The 20,691-nt window shown below is 36.1% G+C and overlaps 1 protein-coding gene across 3 annotated transcripts; it reads right to left on the bottom strand.

Moving 5' to 3' along the window:
* Positions 1–2,538: 2,538 nt before the first annotated feature.
* On the bottom strand, positions 2,539–20,636 carry myl2b (myosin, light chain 2b, regulatory, cardiac, slow). 3 transcript variants are annotated; one of them, XM_049485652.1, is made up of 8 exons: positions 20,541–20,636; positions 8,672–8,761; positions 6,659–6,734; positions 5,754–5,864; positions 5,355–5,459; positions 5,147–5,225; positions 3,012–3,060; positions 2,539–2,844 (listed from the first exon to the last, which is right to left on the bottom strand). In XM_049485652.1, the coding sequence occupies exons 2-8, from the start codon at positions 8,705–8,707 to the stop codon at positions 2,740–2,742; spliced, it is 561 nt and encodes a 186-aa protein (XP_049341609.1). In that variant the 5' UTR covers positions 8,708–8,761; positions 20,541–20,636; the 3' UTR covers positions 2,539–2,739. The 3 variants fall into 3 exon arrangements, with proteins under 3 accessions (XP_049341609.1, XP_049341608.1, XP_007247247.1); XM_049485651.1 differs by lacking the exon at positions 20,541–20,636 and adding an exon at positions 10,318–10,473; XM_007247185.4 differs by lacking the exons at positions 5,754–5,864; positions 20,541–20,636 and adding an exon at positions 10,318–10,465.
* Between the last annotated feature and the right edge of the window lie 55 nt (positions 20,637–20,691).

Genomic DNA, 20,691 nt, shown 5'->3' with positions numbered 1-20,691 from the left:
TTCAGAAGAAATTAACCAGAAAACATTTATAAAAGAAATTTAAAAAAGGTTGTCATACAGACGGCCTTTATCACTTTTAATGTAGTTTCACCTTAGAAAGCAGGACTGAGTGGTAACAGAATAAAATCTGTTTTATTTTTTGTTAATTTTGCTCATTCAATTTAATCGTTCGTATTTGTTAATTTTTTTTTTGTCACATTTTAATGTCACTTTAATAGTGATACAAGTAGTCATGTGATTTAAAATGATTTAGTAAATGACATGCTCTGTGAATAAATAATCTAATTTAATCACATTCACAACAAATAATTTTAAACTGTACAGTGTAATTGAATTTTAGCTGAGGAGCAAATGAATTAATAAAAAAACTGATAAACTAAAAAGCTCCCTGTAATCAAAATCTGTCAGTAACAGATGCTGTGAATACTGTATATCTCTTACCATTTTTATACTTGCACCTTTATTTGCCTAAAAATGTATAAAGGTGAAAACGTTTTTTTTAAAAGGAGATTCTAGACTGGCAAATATGTATTTTTGACATTTTTACATTAAAACCTGAAACATTATTTAAACAATGTTGCTCTGTAATAAAAAGAACTGCTTAAAATGAGATGCAAATATTAAGAGAATTTAGATACTTGACCATATTTTGATTGATAGTAAGGTAAAAAAAAAAACTGTCCTGAAAGAACCGGACATTCCTTATTATTTTAGTCAGTACAGTCATTGTAAACATTGTAATTTTTTTGTAAACATCTTTTCATTTATATTATCTTCCCTGGGACATTTATTATAAAGAACAAAATAACAGATTATCCTATCAGTGAATTAATAACTAATTTTTCGCTTAATTGTTCTCTAATAATTCGATGGCACTGTACTGGTTAGATTATTATTATTGATATAATATGTGGATTATGGTTATACTTCACTAGAGTCTTTTGTTATTAATTATTAATTTATTTACACAATTTTTCAAGATGTACTTTAAATAAACACATCATTAAAAATATAAAATAATCTTTTTATAGTAAATTTAAGTTTACGTTTAATAGTACATTTTATACATTGTTCTTTGATTTTATTTTTTGCCATGTCCACAGTACTGCCTGGTTAAGTGTAAGTGATTAAATGACACAATTTAATATATACTCTTCCCATTTTTATATAAATTAGATGTTTCAATTATTCATTTAGCTATTTTCATGAAAGATCAAGCTATTTAAATATGTCCAAGAATTCCCTGTTCACCCTGTCATCTTGGGATAACCCACCCCTATAAACGTAACCTTTAAAATCAATGACATTTGCTGAATGTTCAGCAATTCGTATGATTAATTTTGCTTAATACTTATCATATTGTCTACATAATCAGGTAAAGGTAAAGCTTAATCTTAATCCCACTCTGTTGTGGTAAAATATTTGAAATTATTACAATTATGTTAGAAAAAAAAAGAATGTTTGAAACAGAACGTGTCTGCTCTAGATCAGCCACTTTTTCATAAAATTCCAACATCCATTAAAAAGAATTGTCCACCCTGTCATGCGGCTTGCCCTGACAGTATAAACACATGCATGACCTTTTAAAATAATAAATAAAATAAATAAAAATAAAAAGTGATTATTCTGGGGAAAATGTAATTTCTGTGTAATCTGAAGTCATAATAATATAAGAAAAAGAAAAAATATGATTTGTTTTTGAAGAAGATTTGTGTGCTTTCATGTAAAAATATTTAATTTTTTTTTAATGCTATCCTTAATCCAAAAGTAACAGTACTTCAGACTGCATTGCAATGACACTTTAACAGGTAATCAGTAACCTGTATCAGAATTGTTAAAGTTACTCTCTTAACCCTGTCAGACAGTGTACTGAAGGATTAAGTCTTTTTATGGGTTTTTTTTTTTTTCAGGTTTCTCTTCACTTTTCCCAGTATTGACGCTGTTTTAAACATACAACACCACTAGACAGCTGAATGCATTGGGAGAAGAACAATGACTGCTATCTGAAGGACTGGCTACTGCAGGATTGTACTGAGTGACTGGGGAGAGGGAGGGCAGTTCTGCCCACTCAGACTCAGAGTGAGGGCGGTTCTGCAGTTAGGGGCCCTCTTGACCATAGATTGCTGTGGCAACACTAGGAATACCCTAATGAATGCAGCCTGCAGTAAAGTGTTATAGAAAAAAAACTGATGTGGATCATAAAAATGTCCTGAAAGTATTGAGACGTTATATTTATTTCTCTTTGCCCACCCCTAGATAACAGAGCGTATTAATTAAATCTATGAAAGGGCAATTCAGACTAACAAAAGACCCAGAAAAAGAAGGAATTCAATGAACGAACCTATTCTGCCCAAGCTGAGCTACATCTCAGCGCGACAGTGAATCTCTCATTAGAAGACAGTAGGTGGCAGTAGAGGTTCTTCAATGTGAACAGCTTGATCACATATTATTAATAATGTGTCGTTTCAAACTTTTTTATTCTCTGCAACTTTTATAAAATAAAGCAAAGCCAGTAAAAGAAAACAGGTAAGCCCAGAATGTGAGCATCATGTTTAATTCATAATTTAATTCACTCTGTGTATCTCTCTCCTTTTAATATGCTTCTCAGTAAACAGTAGGTCTGTGCCGAGCACCTTCTCTTCTCATTACAGTTATGAAAGCAGAATACACAAACTATAAATAAGGCACTTTACAAGAAGAACAGATCTGAAACCAAAGAAGTAATCAGGATTTTTCTCTTTACTCCTGGTCCTTCTCTTCTCCGTGTGTGATGATGTACACCAGGTTCTTGTAGTCAAGATTACCAGACACATCTGGAGGGAAAGCCGTGAACATCTGCTCCATCTGAACAGACGGAGAGAAGAACAGAGTGCTGTTAGTCTGAAAGGATGTCAGTACAACAAAACTTTTACCATGTGATTATAACACGCTGTGTCACAGCCAAGATGACATTGTGCTGCTTTTAGAAACAGTAATCTTGATAAGGATGAAAGTTTAATGAGCTGCCACACCTCCTCTGGAGAGAATCTGTCCGCCTGTGTTGTCAGCATCTCGGTCACGCTATAGAAAGAAACAATGTCATCAGGCCACAAATATCACCTACCAGGATATATAGGGTTGTAGTGGTTCGTGTATTTGTACCAAACAGTTACGGTACTGGGGTCACGATTCCATGCATGCAGTCATACAGACAGAATATGCACTATTATTACTACTGTGATCATTTCACTTTAGAAAAGTGTCCTAAAGCCTGTTAGAATAGATGAACATATATCACTACATCCTGCAACCATGCAGTAATAACAGCTACAATTGTAATAATAACTGTTTGACAATTGTAAAAAAAAAAAAAAGTATAAGTTTAAGTATATTTGTGAGCTGTCCAACTGAACACTAAAAACATATTAAAAGTGTGATTAAAGTATAGCTTTATCATCACATTCATACATAAACTGAGGTGACATACATAAACTGGTAAAAACAAAAGCAAGATACAGCTCTGGAAAAAAATAAGAGCGCCCTTAAAAATGAAGGGTTTTCTTGATTTTACCAAATTGAAAACCTCTGGAGTATAATCAAGAGGAAGATGGATGATCACAAGCCATCAAACCAAGCAAAACTGCTTAAATGTTAGCACCCGGAGTGGCATAAAGTTATCCAAAAGCAGTGTGTAAGACTGGTGGAGGACAACATGCCAAGATGCATGAAAACTGTGATTAAAAACCAGGGTTATTCCACCAAATATTGATTTCTGAACTCTTAAAACTTTCTGAATATGAACTTGTCTTTTTTGTTTTTAATTATTTGAGGTCTAAAAGCTCTGCATCTTTTTTGTTATTTCGGCCTTTTTTCTAATTTTCTGCAAATAAATGCTCTAAATGATAATATTTTTATTTGGAATTTGGGAGAAATGTTGTTTGTAGTTTATAGAATAAAAACAACGATGTTCGTTTTACTCAAACATATACCTATAAATAGCAAAATCAGAGAAACTGATTTAGAAAATGAAGTGGTCTTATTTTTTTCCAGAGCTGTACATCATTGCAAGCATTAGCTGTTGAAGAGTAACTGTTTATTACACTTTGGGTGTATTGACAAATATCTTTCAGTTATGATTACTTATCTTAGTATCTATAATTACATAATCATTGTGTGAAACCTTGTATTTTATATGCATTAACCAATACTCACCTTACATTTGATCATTTTTACTCACAGTGTATTTTACACGCATTTATATAGAAGATTAACCAATAATCACAATATATCCTTTACATATATAGTAAAACATTGTTTGATCAGGCATGTGACTAACACAGACTTTATTATGACAAATTAACCCACACGATACATAAGGCGTTTACTAACACATAGGGTCTATTGTATGGCGGTCTAACCACGTGGCACTAACACATAAACATATAACACATGAGATCTATTGTGAGACTTGTGTAGCTCATGCTTGAAGCATTTCGTTCACTGCATGTCTCTGACTAACGGCCATCAATCATCAGCTAGTGCACTCTGGATGAACTAAATTGATACAAAGGAGGCTTCGGGACGAACAGTGCGGCCTTTCTCTCTGTGCGTGCAAAGTTCTTCACCTACCAAAGCGGGAGGACGCGCGCACATGGGGGGGGGGGGGGGTTGATTTTAGCAACGCCTCATCAGCAGGCTTCACGTCATTTGGGGTATAAACATGGAGTCGGATCAGAGGGGGGTCAGAACTTCTACTGGGACGGCTGTTAACTGTCTTGTATGTATTGGTTCTCCTGAATTCAGTAATAAATACTTGGTTTGCTTTCAACTTCACTCCACCTGTCTACGACTCTCTATCAAACGAACACGTAGGGGAGTTGTACCCCGGACGAGAGGTGGGGGTTAACCCACCTTTCATTTTCTTTTCTACAACACTGTTAAACCAACTAAAGTGAACCAGCCTCAGAAACCGCAAGTTAACTGCTCCCCAGATAAGAGCCACCAAAATGCCTCCCAGAGTATTTTGGTTGGTTTAAAACTTTTAAGTTAACTACATGGTTCCTTATGAGTTCCTGGATGACTTCAATATTAATTTACAATTTAGAAAAAAAAAACTTTGATGTGAATGCAGCATTAGTTTTGCATCCAAACCAGTAAGGTTACTTACAAATCCTTTCTCAAATATCCTTTGCCTTCAGGGTCAAAAACCTTGAAGGAGTTTAGGATGGTCTCTTCTGGATCTGCACCTGTTTACGGATCACCATTAAACTGTAAGTCATGTGCTAATATGATTTAATATTCACACCATAGGTACAATTTTATTTATTAGATTTTGATTGTTTTGTGTTTTTAATCGTGGTTTCTTTCCAAAGTACCTTTGAGCTTTTCCCCGAACATGGTGAGGAAGACTGTGAAGTTAATGGGTCCTGGAGCTTCCTTCAGCATCTCATCAATCTCATCCTGCTTCACGTTCAGCCGCCCTGCAGAACCAGCAGATTGTCCAGAGGTCAGAGCCATTGATACATACAGGTCATATCCTCATGCTAAAGGTTCATGAGGGGTACTAATACATTCAATATCACTGTTTTGTCTCCATTTTGTTGTATTAAAGGGGATTTACATTGCATTAATTTTAAAGTTTAAATTTAAAGTTTAAATATTTTGATTCTACATTGTTCAGTACTTTCAGTACAAGATCTTTTGTAGGGAGGTTCAAGCATTTTCTTTTCCCATTTTCTCCACAATTTTCATGGCCAGTTACCCAACCCACTCACCAGGACTCCCTCTATCACTAGTGATGCTCCAACACACCAGGTGGAAGTCAGCCTCCGCCTCTTTTTGAACTGTTGCTGATGCAGCATTACCAAGTAGCATCACAGCAGGCTCTGAGAAAAGCACAGTGACTTGGAGTGACTTTGGAGCGATGTGGGGAGAGAGCGCCATCTACCCACCCAGAAAGAGCAAGGCAAATTGTGTGCTCTCTTAGGGCTCTGGTAGCTGATGGCAGACTACATGAATGTTTATGCATTTTTAACAAGACAATGCAAAACCACATGCTGCATGCATTTCCAAAGGCATGGCGGCAAAAGAAAGAAGGGTATGGGTACTGAACTGGCCTGTCTGCAGTCCTGACCTTAGAGAATGTGTGAAACACTTTGGAATGAAAATGTGATAATGATGGCTCTGTATTTTTGCATATATTAAGAGGATTTTGCAAGATTTGGAAGAATGGTACAAAAATAACACCTGAAACACTTCAGTGCTTGGTATCCTTGGTGGCAAAATGTATTTTAGGTGTTGTTAAATATAATGGCAGCTTTACAAAGTGGTAAATGCTATTATCATAACAGTTTTTGAAGGTGCAGCATTGTTGAAATGCAGGATTGGATGTATATTACCAAATTAAAGGAAGTTTACCAAACAAAAAATTAAATATCTTGGGTTAATACTGTCTCCAATGTAATAAAAACAAAGAAAGTGTACGAACTTTTACCAATACCATTGGGGTTGTACATTTCATTCATTTCTATGTTTTGAAACACTATTCTGAATGAAAAACTCTGAATGTTTTTAAATTCAGTGCTGTATTTTGATCATCCCATCCTTACCAAGCACTGTGGGACTCACTGTGCACTGATGCACTGATGTGCACTGATTAGTGGCGGTTTAGTTTGCTCACCCAGCGCTGCAAACGTGTCTCTCAGGTCATTCTTGTCGATGAATCCGTCTCTGTTCTGGTCCATAATGGTGAAGGCCTGTGGCAGTTGAGAGAAAGGGACAGTGAGAGAGAGAAAGAGAGAGAAATAAAGACAGAGCGAGAGAGAGAGATAAAGAGAGGGAGAAATAGAGCACTGATGGCTGTTGCAGTGGAGGAATTGAAGTGCAAAGCTGTGCTCATAGCTTTCCTTACAAACTCTGCCAACATTTCCCTCTGATGCTTTTCCTCCTTTTTCTCTATCTCTGTTTTTTATTCTGCGCTCACTCAGCCTCCCTGTTAGCTGTTTGTGCCTTTGCGGTTAGGTGTGTTGGTGTGTAGGAGTGTGAGGTAGAGTAGAAAGAGGGGAAGTGTGTGTGTGTGTGTGTGTGCATGTCCATCACTGCCATCTCGGATTAGCTTCACATTTATCCTGTTTGTCGTGCTCTTTCCACGGTCGCCTTGATACTTGGAAGAATGTCTGTCCTCCTCTATTTTCCACCCAACTTTCAGACGGCTGACAGTATGGGTGTGTGTGTATAAAATTGTGTGTGAATGTGTGTTGGGAGTGTAAATCACCTCACTGCTCTAATGGCACCTGACAGACTTTGAATTATTCACCAGTGATGCTAAACGGCAGCACTGAGGCACCGTTCGCAGAGCTCACACTGTATTTTAGTGCTGATAGACCTGGTCCAAATAGTCTCATCGTCAAAAAATAGTTGCACCCAGAAGGAAGCGCCAAATTGCAGCTCTATGGGTACTCTTGGTCAGATTTGTGGATCTAAACAAATAGTAGTGTTTAACACATGAGTTACGCATCATCCCAGGCATCCTGGCATTGAGTTGTAGAGGTTCCTAATGGTATTCTGCAATACCCAATCCCATGAAGCTTCAATATTCTCAAGCAGCTCTGAGTGCAGATTTTGCAGTAGAGGCGGGGTGTTGATAGTACATCCAGTATATATACATATTCACATATTCACTTTACAGAACTGTTTTTGTTGCATATACATATTAATACTTCTATGGCACAACAGTCACTTTTATAACCAATGTCTTTGCACCTTGCACTTTGCTCTGTTAATTATTTATTGGCCATTAACAACTAAGAAGCATCTACTGCACTGCTTCGTTTACAGATTTTTATACTCTTATATATTTTCTATTCTTCTGTGTTTAATTTATGTTTAGTATATTTAATATTGTTTTGTGTTGTTGCTGCTGGATGCCCAAATTTCGTTCGGGATCAATAAATGATCTATCTACAGGGGTCGGACAATGAAACTGAAACACCTGGTTTTAGACCACAATAATTTATTGTCCCGACAGACAGTTCTGGTGGAAACAGGAGAGTTGAGGTGCACATTGAATTCTGCTGTGATTTGGGCAGCCGTTGTTTTATGTTTTTTTGGATACAATCCGGGTTAGCACCCGAACATCCCTTTCAGACAGCTTCCTCTTGCGTCCACAGTTAATCCTGTTGGATGTGGTTCCCCCTTCTTGGTGGTATGCTGACATTACCCTGGACACCGTTGCTCTTGATACATTACAAAGACTTGGTCTTGGTCACCAGATCTATCTATCTACATCCCACATGTTTTTAATCAGGATAGGTCTGGCAATGGAGCTGGCTATGGCACCTGTGTCGCCAAGGCAATTTCTTGAGATAGCAGCAGTATGTGGAGGATGAGCATTGTGATCTGGTGTCACTATGATACCAGGAATTCCAGACACATTACCTGAGACAGCAATCCATTGATCTTGGCACTGACAAAGGTGCATTTACTTACAGATTTTTGGGTCGTGTCCACCAAGACAAAAAAAGTAACATTCTGAATCACTCCATGACAGTCTAGCACAACTACCTACCATGTTTTATTATTGTCAGTTGATTTCTTTTGGGTGCAACTATTTCTTATTTATTTGTTTGATGATGATGAATGTAGATGTGGAAACAAACAGTAACTTTTAAATAGCACCCGATATGGACTGTACCTCTTTGAACTCCTGGATCTGTGCTTGTTCGAACATGGAGAAGACATTGGAGTTGGCTCCTTCTGCTCTCTTCTTTGCCTTCTTAGGAGCCTAGATCCAAAAGAAGCATGAATTAGCCGCATTAATCACTTCAGCCTCGATGCCAGGCGTCGTTTTTGGCTTTTGGCTTGGTTTCAGGTTCAGAGAGTGTAGTGGAAATGTTTGCATAGGGTTTATAATTAGCACAGTGAGGGAGTGGTCCCCTCTCAGGCTCAGCCTGTGGATCAGATGTGGGATTAGACTCTGGCGCTGGCTGTTGACAGACCCAGCTTTGAGCAATGTTTGAGTGGTAATCCCATGAAGACAGGGATTATTCGCAACTATTTACATTGCTGCCACAGAACCAGGAAAACAGCGGAGAATGCGCTTCTGCTGCGTGACATCACACTGCTAGATCCGTAGCAGCCAGACAGCTGCTTGCTGGTGTTGTGTGGATTACATCCTAGCAGCTGCTCTGTGCTGTGGAAGCGGAGGTTGAAGAATCGCGATGTACAAGTTTAGCGCTTGTAATGAGAAAATATAAGAACACCTGCCAGTCACGTTTCCCGAAAAACATCACACAACAATTTATGTGAATCATTCTGAATTTTAGAGATGGCTTGAATTTACTTCACTTCTCCTGTACTGACACCTAACTGACAATTTGGAAATATTGTCTCATGACTATGTACAGTGGCGTGAAAAAGTAAGAGGGTTTAGGGGGCAAATACTTTTTAGAAATGCTAAGACAGCTTGGATGTGTGCCAGTGTAATTGTACTTACTAATGTGTAATTACTAATACAAACTATTTTTTTAGGATGAAGTATGTAGCTAATACTGATTAAATGATCAAAGATCAATATACTCAAATATTCAAAATACAGCCCTGAAAAAAAAGAAACCACTTAAAAATTATATGTTTCTTTGATTTTGCCAAATTGAAAACTTCTGGTATATAATTAACAGAAAGATGGATCACAAGCCATCAAACCAAATTGAACTGCTTAGATTTTTGCACCAGGAGTGACATAACGTTATCCAAAAGCAGTGTGTAAGGAGAACATGCCAAGATGCATGAAAGCTGTGATTAAAACCAGGGTGATTCCACCATTGGCTACACTGCCCATAGAATTTACAGTGATATTGCTCTGTTTTATATGTACCTGTAACCTTGCAGAGAATCTGTAATGTGCCAATACAGACGAAATGAACACAGGATACGAAGAGAAGGCTACATTCATATCCATATCCATATGTTACATTTGGCATGAGCCTTTAAATGCTGCTTTAACACTTCAGTAAAGGCAGATGCTATATACACATTCATGATGAAGTCAAAGACTTCTTTTAAATTTGAAATGTATCTTTTTAGGATGAAAAACCTGCTGCACATATTTTTTTCAAAACCCACACTCTAAGGTTATTAACAAACACTGTATGTGGAACCCTTTTGTTAAGTCTATACTCTATACGCTCTACTACCCTCACATGAAGAATGTAAAAGCCTATTCAGTATAATACGAACAGAAATATGGAACTATAGATTGAAAGTCTCTCTTCTATGGACTGGAGGATCTATGGATTGAATGATGGGGATAAGCCCTTGAAAAAGATGAAATAAACTCACCATAGCTGTGAATGAAGGATCCCACGCTAAAAAGCAGCACTTGAAGTGTTACAGAAAGAGGACAGTGGTGATTTTTTATAGGTGCACTCCCTATTTTGTACGACCCCTTTTCTATAAATATTTCATGGTTCATATCCAGGTAGCCTGCAGTGAGCCCTAACCCCTCGTCTATTGTAGGAACCCTGACTGAAGAGGGTTTAGCGTATCAGACAGTGGGGCTTAAACACATAGCAAAGCAGATGCGTATTGAAGCTTAGATATCTGTTAGTTTAGTTTAGATGATCAACTGTTTGGACTGAGCAGTTTTTTTCTGTTCTATTGTTGGTGTGTGTGTGTGTGGTGTGTGCGTGTGTGTGTCGGCTCCAGTTGGATGAATACAGAAATGTGTGTATATCAGTATATCAGGTAAACTAACAGTCAGCAGGGTCTCAATAAAGATGCATACAGTGTAAAAAGATTGATTAATCTCAGAATTACAATTAGAAAGTCAGAAAGTAGAGCTTTAAAGTTGTAGTAAATGTAGTGTACCATGTGAAAAGATGATATATGATCATGATACAGTTATATTGCCAAAGGTTCTATGACCACAGGTGTATTAAACCAAGCTCCTATGCATTCAGACTACTTCTACAAACATTAGTGAAAGAATTTGGTCGCTCTCACAATGTTTACAGCCTGGTACCACAATAGGATGCAATACCTGTAAAACAAGTCCAATCATGAAACTTCCTCACTATTAAATATTCCACAGCCAACTGTCAGTGCTATTATAACACAGTCAAAGCAACTGAGAACAAAAGCAACTCTACCTGGCAACGTAAAAAATAACAGAGTGGGGTCAGTGGATGTTAAGGTGCATAGTGCAGAGAGGAACCAACTTTCTAGAGAGTCACTACATCACTACAGACCTCAAAATTTCATGTGGTCATCAGATTAGCTCAAGAAGAACAGTAGAGCATAGAGAGCTTCATAAAATGGGTTTCCATGCCCAAGCAGCTCCATCCAAGCCTCACATCACCAAACGCAATGCAGGCGAGTGGATACTTTTGGCAGTATAGTATATTTCCCCAGTACATCTATTATCACAGTGTCAATTTTATTTAAGCATCTGATTAGTAGTACATGCTAATAGATCATATACTAACAGCTTGTGTTGTAGTCAATACTGATACAGCCGAGTCAAGACCAAGACTTTTAGCAGTTGAGCAGTCCATATCAAGCCCCAGACGGGGAGGGGCTGAGACAGAGACAAATAAAAGAATTAAGAGACAAATAAAAAGAAATAAGAGACAAATAAAAAGAAAAAAGAGAACAAAAAAAAAAGTAAGACTATAAGGTAGTATTGTCCATACAAACAATCAACCCTGGCAGAAATGACACGGAATGTAACTTCAGTAATGAGACGTGATAATAAAGCCTGTGACCAATCAGTGCCCTTCTTAAACTACATAAAACATATCCCAGACCATTCAAAACAGTCATAAAACTGCTCAACTGGGATTCCTCCACCAATGGGTCCCAGTAACCAGAGGTGGAAAGTAACAAATTACATTTACTCACATTACTATAATTAAGTAGATTTTATTAGTAATTTGTCATTTTTAAAGTAGTTTTTAAAATAGGTCATTTTACTTTTACTCAAGTACATTTTGACACAAGTAATTTACTTCGCTACATTGGAAAACTCCCCGTTAGTGAGTAACAAATTAAATGCTGGGGGGAAAAAACGAATTGTCTGAATAAAAAAAAAAAAAAATTGAGTTTGTTCTCCATGGCAGCGCAGCTAAACTTTTTCCAGCAGTGTTTATTACGGTTAGCGAGAGTGCAAGGGTGTTCTGTCGAGTTATGCTACCCATCGATATGTGCTTCTTTACGGCACTGTGCATGCTCTGACCAACAGTTTTTTGTATGATAAATTTTTTTTTATGATAATTCCTTAAGTTTTTATTGGGAACTTTAAACAGTCTGCTTGGATATAGGTTTATAGTCACCTATATGACCATAACTTTTTAACTTTTTAACAGTAAAGAAAAAAAAATTGATCTTAGAAACCTATGCCACTTGTTCTTGAAAATGTTTTATGGGGTGGTCTGAACAAATACTGCCTGAAATGTCCAAATTATTATTTGGAACAATAATTCATTAAAAACGATTTAATTTATGATTTGTACTTTTTTTACATCAAATAAATAAAAGTAACTATGTATCTTTTACTCTAAGTAAATTTTTAATTGAGTACTTTTTTACTTTTACTCAAGTAGATTTTTAGATGGGTACTTTTACTTTTATGTGAGTAAAATATTTTGCAAAGTAAAGGTACTTTTTCTTAATTACAATTTTTCAGTACTTTTTCCACCTCTGCCAGTAACACATACAAAGCTGTAGCTCTTGCATTCCACACACTGCTGCTTGCTGCCCACAAACCATGATTCAGAATTGCATACCTACAAGGCAACTCAGATCTTCTACCTCTGGATTCCTGGCAGTGCCTTCTATGAGAACAAAGCAAGCAAGCCAGGATGGTATCCCACTGCTCTGGGAGTCCTCAGTGCTGGATTCATACTTCTTTCTTCTGCCTGACCCAGTTTAAAAATAACCTTTTCTTACAACATTTACGTAGATTAATATTCCCATCCACCTGTTCTCAGGTTTAAAAGTGCCAAATCTGTCTGTGATTGAGTGATGCACTTTTCAGTCTTAAGTGAGTAGCTCCTTTTACTTGTTAATTATGTGTTAATCATAGTGTCACTTATGTCAGTAAGCTATGCAGTTTTAATGTTGTTTTTGTGTATTTGTATATGGCACTATTTGTCTATTATTAGTGATAAATTAATCACTAATAATTATACTACTGTGAAAAGTCTGACAAGATCTGACAAAAAAGTATATGCTTTTGACATCTGTAACTATAAATGTGCCTTGTAAAGTCAATTACAAGGTTCTAGATACACAGTGCTCAATATAGTATACAGCTATGGAAAAAATAAGAGATCACTTAATTTTTACTTACAGTTTTACTGATTTTGCTATTTATAGGTATATGTTTGAGTAAAATGAACATTGTCCTTTTATTCTATAAACTACAGACAATATTTTTCCCAAATTCCAAAGAAAAAAATATTGTCATTTAGAGCATGTTTTGCAGAAAATGAGAAATGGCTATAATAACAAAAAGATACAGAGCTTTCAGACCTCAAATAATGCAAGGAAAACAAGTTCACATTCACAAGTTAAAGTTAAGAGTTCAGAAATCAGCATGCATCTTGGCATGTTTTCCTCCACCAGTCTTACACACTGCTTTTGGATAACTTTATGCCACTCCTGATGCAAATATTCAAGCAGTTCAGTTTGGTTTGATGGCATGTGATCATCCATCTTGCTCTTGATTATATTCCAGAGGTTGTCAATTTGGTAAAACCAAAGAAATCATAATTTTAAGTGGTCTCTTTTTTCCAGAGCTGTATTTTAATAACAGGGCTGTAGTTTGTTAGTTCAATTCTTTAACCAGTTTCTACAAAAAAAAAAACACATTATATACATTACTATATATTGATATGCCATTTTTGGTAGTAGGCTGCATCACATTGTCACATTTTTATACATTTTGCCATGTGTTAATAATGGCTTTTTCTATTTTTTCTAAGACTGTGTGCCAGTGTGTTTTCAGTACAAAATGTCCCTATTTTGACATTTTGTATCCATACCAAATTGTGTTATGTTACGTTGCTTCACTCATAACAGACTTTGCAGAGATGCAGAGATGAACCACAATAAAACGGTTCTTACAGGCATCTGTAGTAAAAGAAGCAGTTCTATACAGAACCATGACTATTCAAAGAACCATTTGAATGCTCAAGTGGTCCTTTACCTGGTTAAATGGTTGGTTCTTCAATGGTTGAAAACACCTTTTCAACACTATATGGAAAAAATGTGTATAAAATCTGCGTTTTCAATGAGTTGTGACATTGACCCTTAAACGTGAAAAGAAACAGAAATTACTTTGAAAATTGTGAAGTACTTGTCAGATGAGAACTAGATTCCTGTAGACCTTGTCTGAGGCTATACATACGAAGAAAAATGAATTTGTGAAGGGCATTTGGGATGGAATGTAAGGATGTGAAAAAGAGAGCTTTACAGGAACTACAGAAATCTTTTCTATATCAGAAAGGTCAAAATCTGCTGGAGCAGCTGGAGAGGTGCTTCATTGTGATAATGTGATGGAGAGAAAGCGTACATTACAACATCCCCCAGAACAAGCTGCTGCCCGCACATTCGAAATAATAACATAACCTACATAAAAGCTTGTGTATGGTGGGAGAGAATGGACCGTTATCAGTATTTTTTACATTGCGATGTGTTCACCTCCAGGCACTTGGATCAGGCACCTGTTTTGATGCCTTTTGGACCCGAGAGACAATCAATAGCCTATATCAGAGTTCAGCTGCTTTTTTAAATATTCCTGGAACGGTTTGTCCAGACACGGTCAAACATGATCCTGTTTTCAGGATAAAATACTCACAGCATTGGTACAAATGCAGACTTTCAAAGCTTTCAGAGAATGTGCACAAATACAGACTAAATGAATGAAGAGTACGTACCATAGCCTCCTCCATCTGGATCTGTATCTGTACTTAACATTGAGCAGAAATGGGCCTTTAGAACATGATGTGTCTTTAGAAGCAAAAGTACACTTTTCCACAGAACTGAATGGAGGGTGATCCACTTTAGGTAAAGATTCCTATTTTACTACAAATGTTTAAAAGTGTCAAGCCTGACTCCAATTTAAATATAAGCCTGATTTTTGTTAAAATTCTCAGCTCACATTTAGCACAAGATTTGCGTGTTCCAACACCTTGGTTGTCGAGTATAATACGGGAATCTGCTCACAGCACTTTTGTCAAGACCAGTAAGCATCATATAAACATCATTCTGCCCAATTTTCCATTGACTGAGCTTGTGCCAATTCTGCATGCTATCTGGGATTTTTTTAATACATAATATTTGACAGTTTTAACATGTACACTGATAAGCCAAAGATCATGGGATAGCAGTATCTACATTGACCATGAAGTGGTACCACAGTGGACGGATTAGGAACCTCCGTACCTGTATATGTTATGAGTAGTTATCTGTATAAGTGAGCTAAAGGGTTCAGCACTGGCCAGCATGCTTGTGGCCATGGATGGGGGTTCCAGATTTGCTCAGCCATTTAACATTCGTCGATTCACAGTGTCATGTGTGTTCTTGGAATATGTGATAGAAGATACGTATTGCCACCCACAGTGGTCCGGTGGTGTCTGGCTAGAATTGTCTGTGCGAACAGACCTCCAATTATTACATGGGTCATGGCAAAAGAAGTGGGACACGATACTAGTTCCTGTCACATGATGTGGCGTGTCAGTGTATTTATGGAAATATATTTTGTTTTCAGGTTAAGCAAAGTTTAAACAGTGGTATCCTTGTCCTAATCTCAGTTAATTGTCTCTATATGGGGTATGATATATATATATATATATATATATATATATATATATATATTCTTTTTATCTGTTATTATTCAAATAAAAAATACAAATAAAATGCATGTTATGGTACAGAAAGGCACAAGTTCCTTTTGCTAAAGGTTTTGAAGATTTACCCTTGATGCTGCCCTTTTCTTTAAAAGAGTGTGCACAGTGCAGCAAATTCATCTTATTCAAACCTACAAGCTACTTTATATCACAGAATCCCAGAGAGACACCTCTGCCCACAAAATCCGTGAAACTCTCATTGTTTCATTGTTCTGTGCAAATGACATGGGGTGGAGGGGAGGTGATGAGGTGGTGGGAGAAGGGGTGGTGTGAGATGGGGGGGGGGGGGGGGCGGTTGGATGCACCCTCTAAATATTTCCATATTTAGATTTGAACAAAAGTAATATGTGTTGGTGCATCCGGCTTGTATATCAGCACTTATTTAAATTTCAAATTTAACAATGAACCATATGAAAACAGGATCCATTATTGCCTTCTTATGAGACTGATGCACTCGATTCCCCCTGAAGCCATAAATAAAAGGCAATAAAAGTGAAACTTTTAATAAGCACCTATAATACATCCCTTAGGTGCTTTGTAAAGCGCCAAAGCGTTCCAAGCCAAAGATAGACTTGACTTGTAGGGCCTGTTTGATTTCAACAACAAAAAGAGGGAGGCGAAGAAAAATGACAGATGCATTCCTGTTATAATTGCTCGCAGGAGCCATGTGCTTTCATATTATTTAACCCTGAGAGCCGAATATTATCTAAAAATGAGGCGATTTTGATCAAATCAGTGCATAAAGAGCGGCACAGAATGAAATAATAATACTTCTGCCTAATCGTCTGCCTTCTCCATGCACCTGCTAGCATTAGTTATGGATGGAAAGTATGGAAAGTGTGTGAGGTGCATCTGCTTTAAAAAATATGCTGGTGACACTCAGTCACTGTGTGAAGTGTTAAACTGTTTGACGATGTTGGTAATCCTTGTTTTAAAGAAGCTGTACTCTGGCAGTGAGGCTTTTAAACAGGCCAATGAGATGCAAGTGGTCTTCCACAAGAGGGAGCAAGTGATGTTAAGAAGGGTGTATAGAGTTTTTTACATCTAGTATTTTTAAATTATGGAATAAGCAGACTTTCTGAGAAGCAGCATGTCTGAGATCAGAGACAAATCTTCTCAACAGCAGCAAAATACAAACTACAGCAGTGAATGGAGAGAAGTATACTGTCCAGGGAAGGTTTTCTATAGATTAGACCAGATTTTTGAAGCATTGCTGTGAGGGTGTGATTGCATTGATCCTATTTAATTGGCAGTACCTTTTTTCAACATAAAATAGACAATCTTTGTGTGTGTGCACATTTGCACAACTGCATCATCTGTGCAAAAGGTGCAACTTCTGTTGTTTTACTCCTTTTTGCATCAAATGATACTGACAGTATTATTTTTAAACTTCTATAAACCACTATTTAATTCCATATATTACTTTCAACCTGTTAGTCATTCTGACAGTTTTTTGTGAAAGTTGTATTTATTATATATACTTATAGGTTGGATTATCAAACCCAGATGAAGCCTAATTATGTCATCCCACCCAAGTTGGTGGGGTTTCGGTTAAACATTCACATCATTTTACACTATTTCACAACATACAAAAATTTAGCTAAATACTTTTTACCTTTTAACTACTCTGACAATCTTTTATCTGTGTTCTATAGCGAATTCAACCTAAATATGTTCCAGGTTAGCAAAACTACTTCATAATAGAGAAGTATGCAGTATTTTATGCATCTAGACAACATGAAAACATGTTCACATGTGGATACTGGTTAGTATTGTGTGTATGACTGATTTAACAAGAGAAAAGTGATAATAAATTACATAATCCTACTGTTTTACTACTGTTGTTATGTGGTGGATTTATAAGTGATTCCAAGTATCTGAAATGAAACGGAATGCATTAATTAATACTATGGTACTGAAAAATAACTTTCGCAGCTATTAAGAGACATTTAAAAAAATGTACCTTTTTCCCCTCCAAGAAATCAACCACTTAGCATTAAGCAATCGTATGTACCTTTGTGTTGTCATTATTCTATACAGCTTTATTAATTTATTATTTATGAAAGAATATTTTAGTTTATCCTTAAACAGGAAAAATTGATTCCAAGTAGTACTGAAAATTAGTTCTAGTGATAGAACTCATTTTTGATGCCATAAAGAAACAAACAAGGACCAAAGGGCTTCCATTTTATAGGTCTAAGAAAGGTTTTTTTTTTTAGTTTTATGTACAGTACACACATGGTTGCCACAAAGGATTCCACCTTTGCTACAGGGAAAATGTATTTTTTCTTTGACACTGTTTCCCACCCATTTTGTATTGTATTGATAAATATTAGATAGACAAATTTCATTGCTGTTCAAGTTGGCTGTTCAAGTTGGCTGAACTTTGGCCAACAAAGAGAGTGCAAATTATTGCCTCAGATTTGTCGAGTAAATTACATTGGCTGTTCTTGTTTTTGTTTTTTTGTTTTTTTTACAGTGAATTGTACTTTTTAGGAAGCCTAAAAGGTTGTTTTCTAGATAAAACACCTTTTTTAATGCTTTATAATTAGGGGTGACACGTCTTCATGTCTAATACAGATACAAGTACAGCATACATAGGTATGTGCTGACAACAATATCAATCCGCATATTTTTCCCTCTCCTAAACTATGCTGTTAAAATTATTTTGTCTACACTCTGCTTAACATGGTCATGCAGATCTGTTTTCCACATTAAACTGTAAACTGTTTTTTGGTTGTGTTACATCTTTAATGATTAATGATGGAAATTCTGACATTGAATCAGCGTTCATTTAAAGTTTTGGATTAGTTTTAACGGTTGGGGTTGAACCCATGCAGGCACTTGGGCTCTAGGGTTTTAACTTTAAAGGACAACATAATGAATCGAATCAGATTCTACTTTTTTTATCCAATATTTGATCAGACAGGTATCGATATTGAATATTGGATCAGCAACAACTTGTTTAGGAAATAGGAAATAACCATATGACAAAAATATTGTGAAAGAGTCATATAATTTAACCACACAGACCCTTTACTTGAAGAACCTTTTTAGGGTGCAGTAGTTTCTTTCATTTACTCTATACAGGCATACTTTTAACAAAAAAATGGTACATGTCTTGTATGCATAACAGAACCTGTTTTGGTATTAGAAACCTTTTAAAATATTTTTTAGTTTTCCATTGAACCTTATAAACATTTAAACCAATGTTGTCATGGGCTTAATCGCAAAAGAAACATAGTTTAATTAAAGAACCGTAAAAACCAAAAAAGTTTTTGCAAAAAAAATCTTAAGAGTGTAAACTATTTGGAAATTCATTTCTTTTTATCTTAATCTGCAACTACACATAATGACATTAATCTATGATTTACATTTTCTGTGCAATGTTTTCAGTGCCGTGATGTTCAAGTTTAACAACTGACATTATTTCAACCTCGTGTTTAATGTTGAATGTCCGTCATGTACTAGCTGGGAACCCTTAAAAAAACCCTTTTTACATTAATTCAATATATCTAAGTTGTGACAAAACTGAATAAAAATGGGTTTAAATCACCTCTCATTCCTGCATTGTTCTATAAGACAGTCATACAGATCTTTTCTCCACATCAAACCTTTCCCTGATTTTTTGGTTGCGTTACATCTTTTAAGATTGATGATAGAAAAACAACCTTAAACTACCTGTTTTAACATTCCCTCAAAAGCTCTGGTTAGTGCTGAAATCCTGACATTAAATCAGCATTGACTTAAAGCTTTGGAACAGTTTAAATGTTTGGGGCTCTGAAACCACACTCACAGTGCTTTTAGGCGAAAGGTGCTTCCAACAAATAATAATATAAATATTAATGAATATTATTTAAATGACACTTTCTACACTGCAAGTCCACGATACAGGCTATATAAATAGTATAAAGATAAGATGTACATATTTAATGTAAGTAAAGTTTAGTGTAAAGCATACATATAAACATAACATAACTTTGAATCATCTATATAAAATTGATGTGCACAGATGAATCAATATTGTTTTAATTGCATTAGAGACGGGACAATGAATGTTGATTTAATGTCCTTTTTTGATTTCTGGGTTAGCTTTAATTAAACTTTCCACATAAAAACACACGTTTCTGAGGGATAGGCTACGCGTTGAAAGTGGCCCCTATTCTAATATATATATATATATATATTCTAATATATACCATCTTTATGCACCAGGAGTGGCATAATGTTATCCAAAAAAGACTTTTTGAGGAGAACATGCCAAGATGCATGAAATCTGTGCTTAAAAACCAGAGTTATTCCACCAAATATTGATTTCTGAACTCTTAAAACTTCATGAATATACTTGTTTTCTTTGCATTATTTAAGATTTAAAAGTTCTACATCTTTTTGTTATTTCAGCCATTTCTCATTTTCTGCAAATAAATGCTCTAAATGACAATATTTTTATTTGGATTTTGGGAGAAATGTTGTCAGTAGTTTATAGAATAAAAACAACAATGTTAATTTTACTCAAACATATACCTATAATAGCAAAATTAGAGAGACTGATTCAGAAAATGAAGTGGTCTCTTGTTTTTTCCAGAGCTGTATATATAGTATTTATATATGTGTGTATATGTATACATATGGCTATACAGGCTATATACCCACATACGTAGACGTACACACACGCACGCGCGCTCCTTCTGTTGTTCTCTTCTTCCCGTTTCCAGACGTTATCGATCACGCCGTTACGTCAGTATCGATAAGTTTAGCAAAGCAAAATCAAGTGCAATCGGCCACTGGAAGCCCGGGACCGCGC

Source organism: Astyanax mexicanus, chromosome 12 (assembly GCF_023375975.1).
Source record: "Astyanax mexicanus isolate ESR-SI-001 chromosome 12, AstMex3_surface, whole genome shotgun sequence".
Lineage (NCBI taxonomy): Eukaryota > Metazoa > Chordata > Actinopteri > Characiformes > Acestrorhamphidae > Astyanax > Astyanax mexicanus.
The sequence above is the reverse complement of the archived record's forward strand: the minus strand, read 5'-3'. Positions and strand labels throughout refer to the sequence as shown.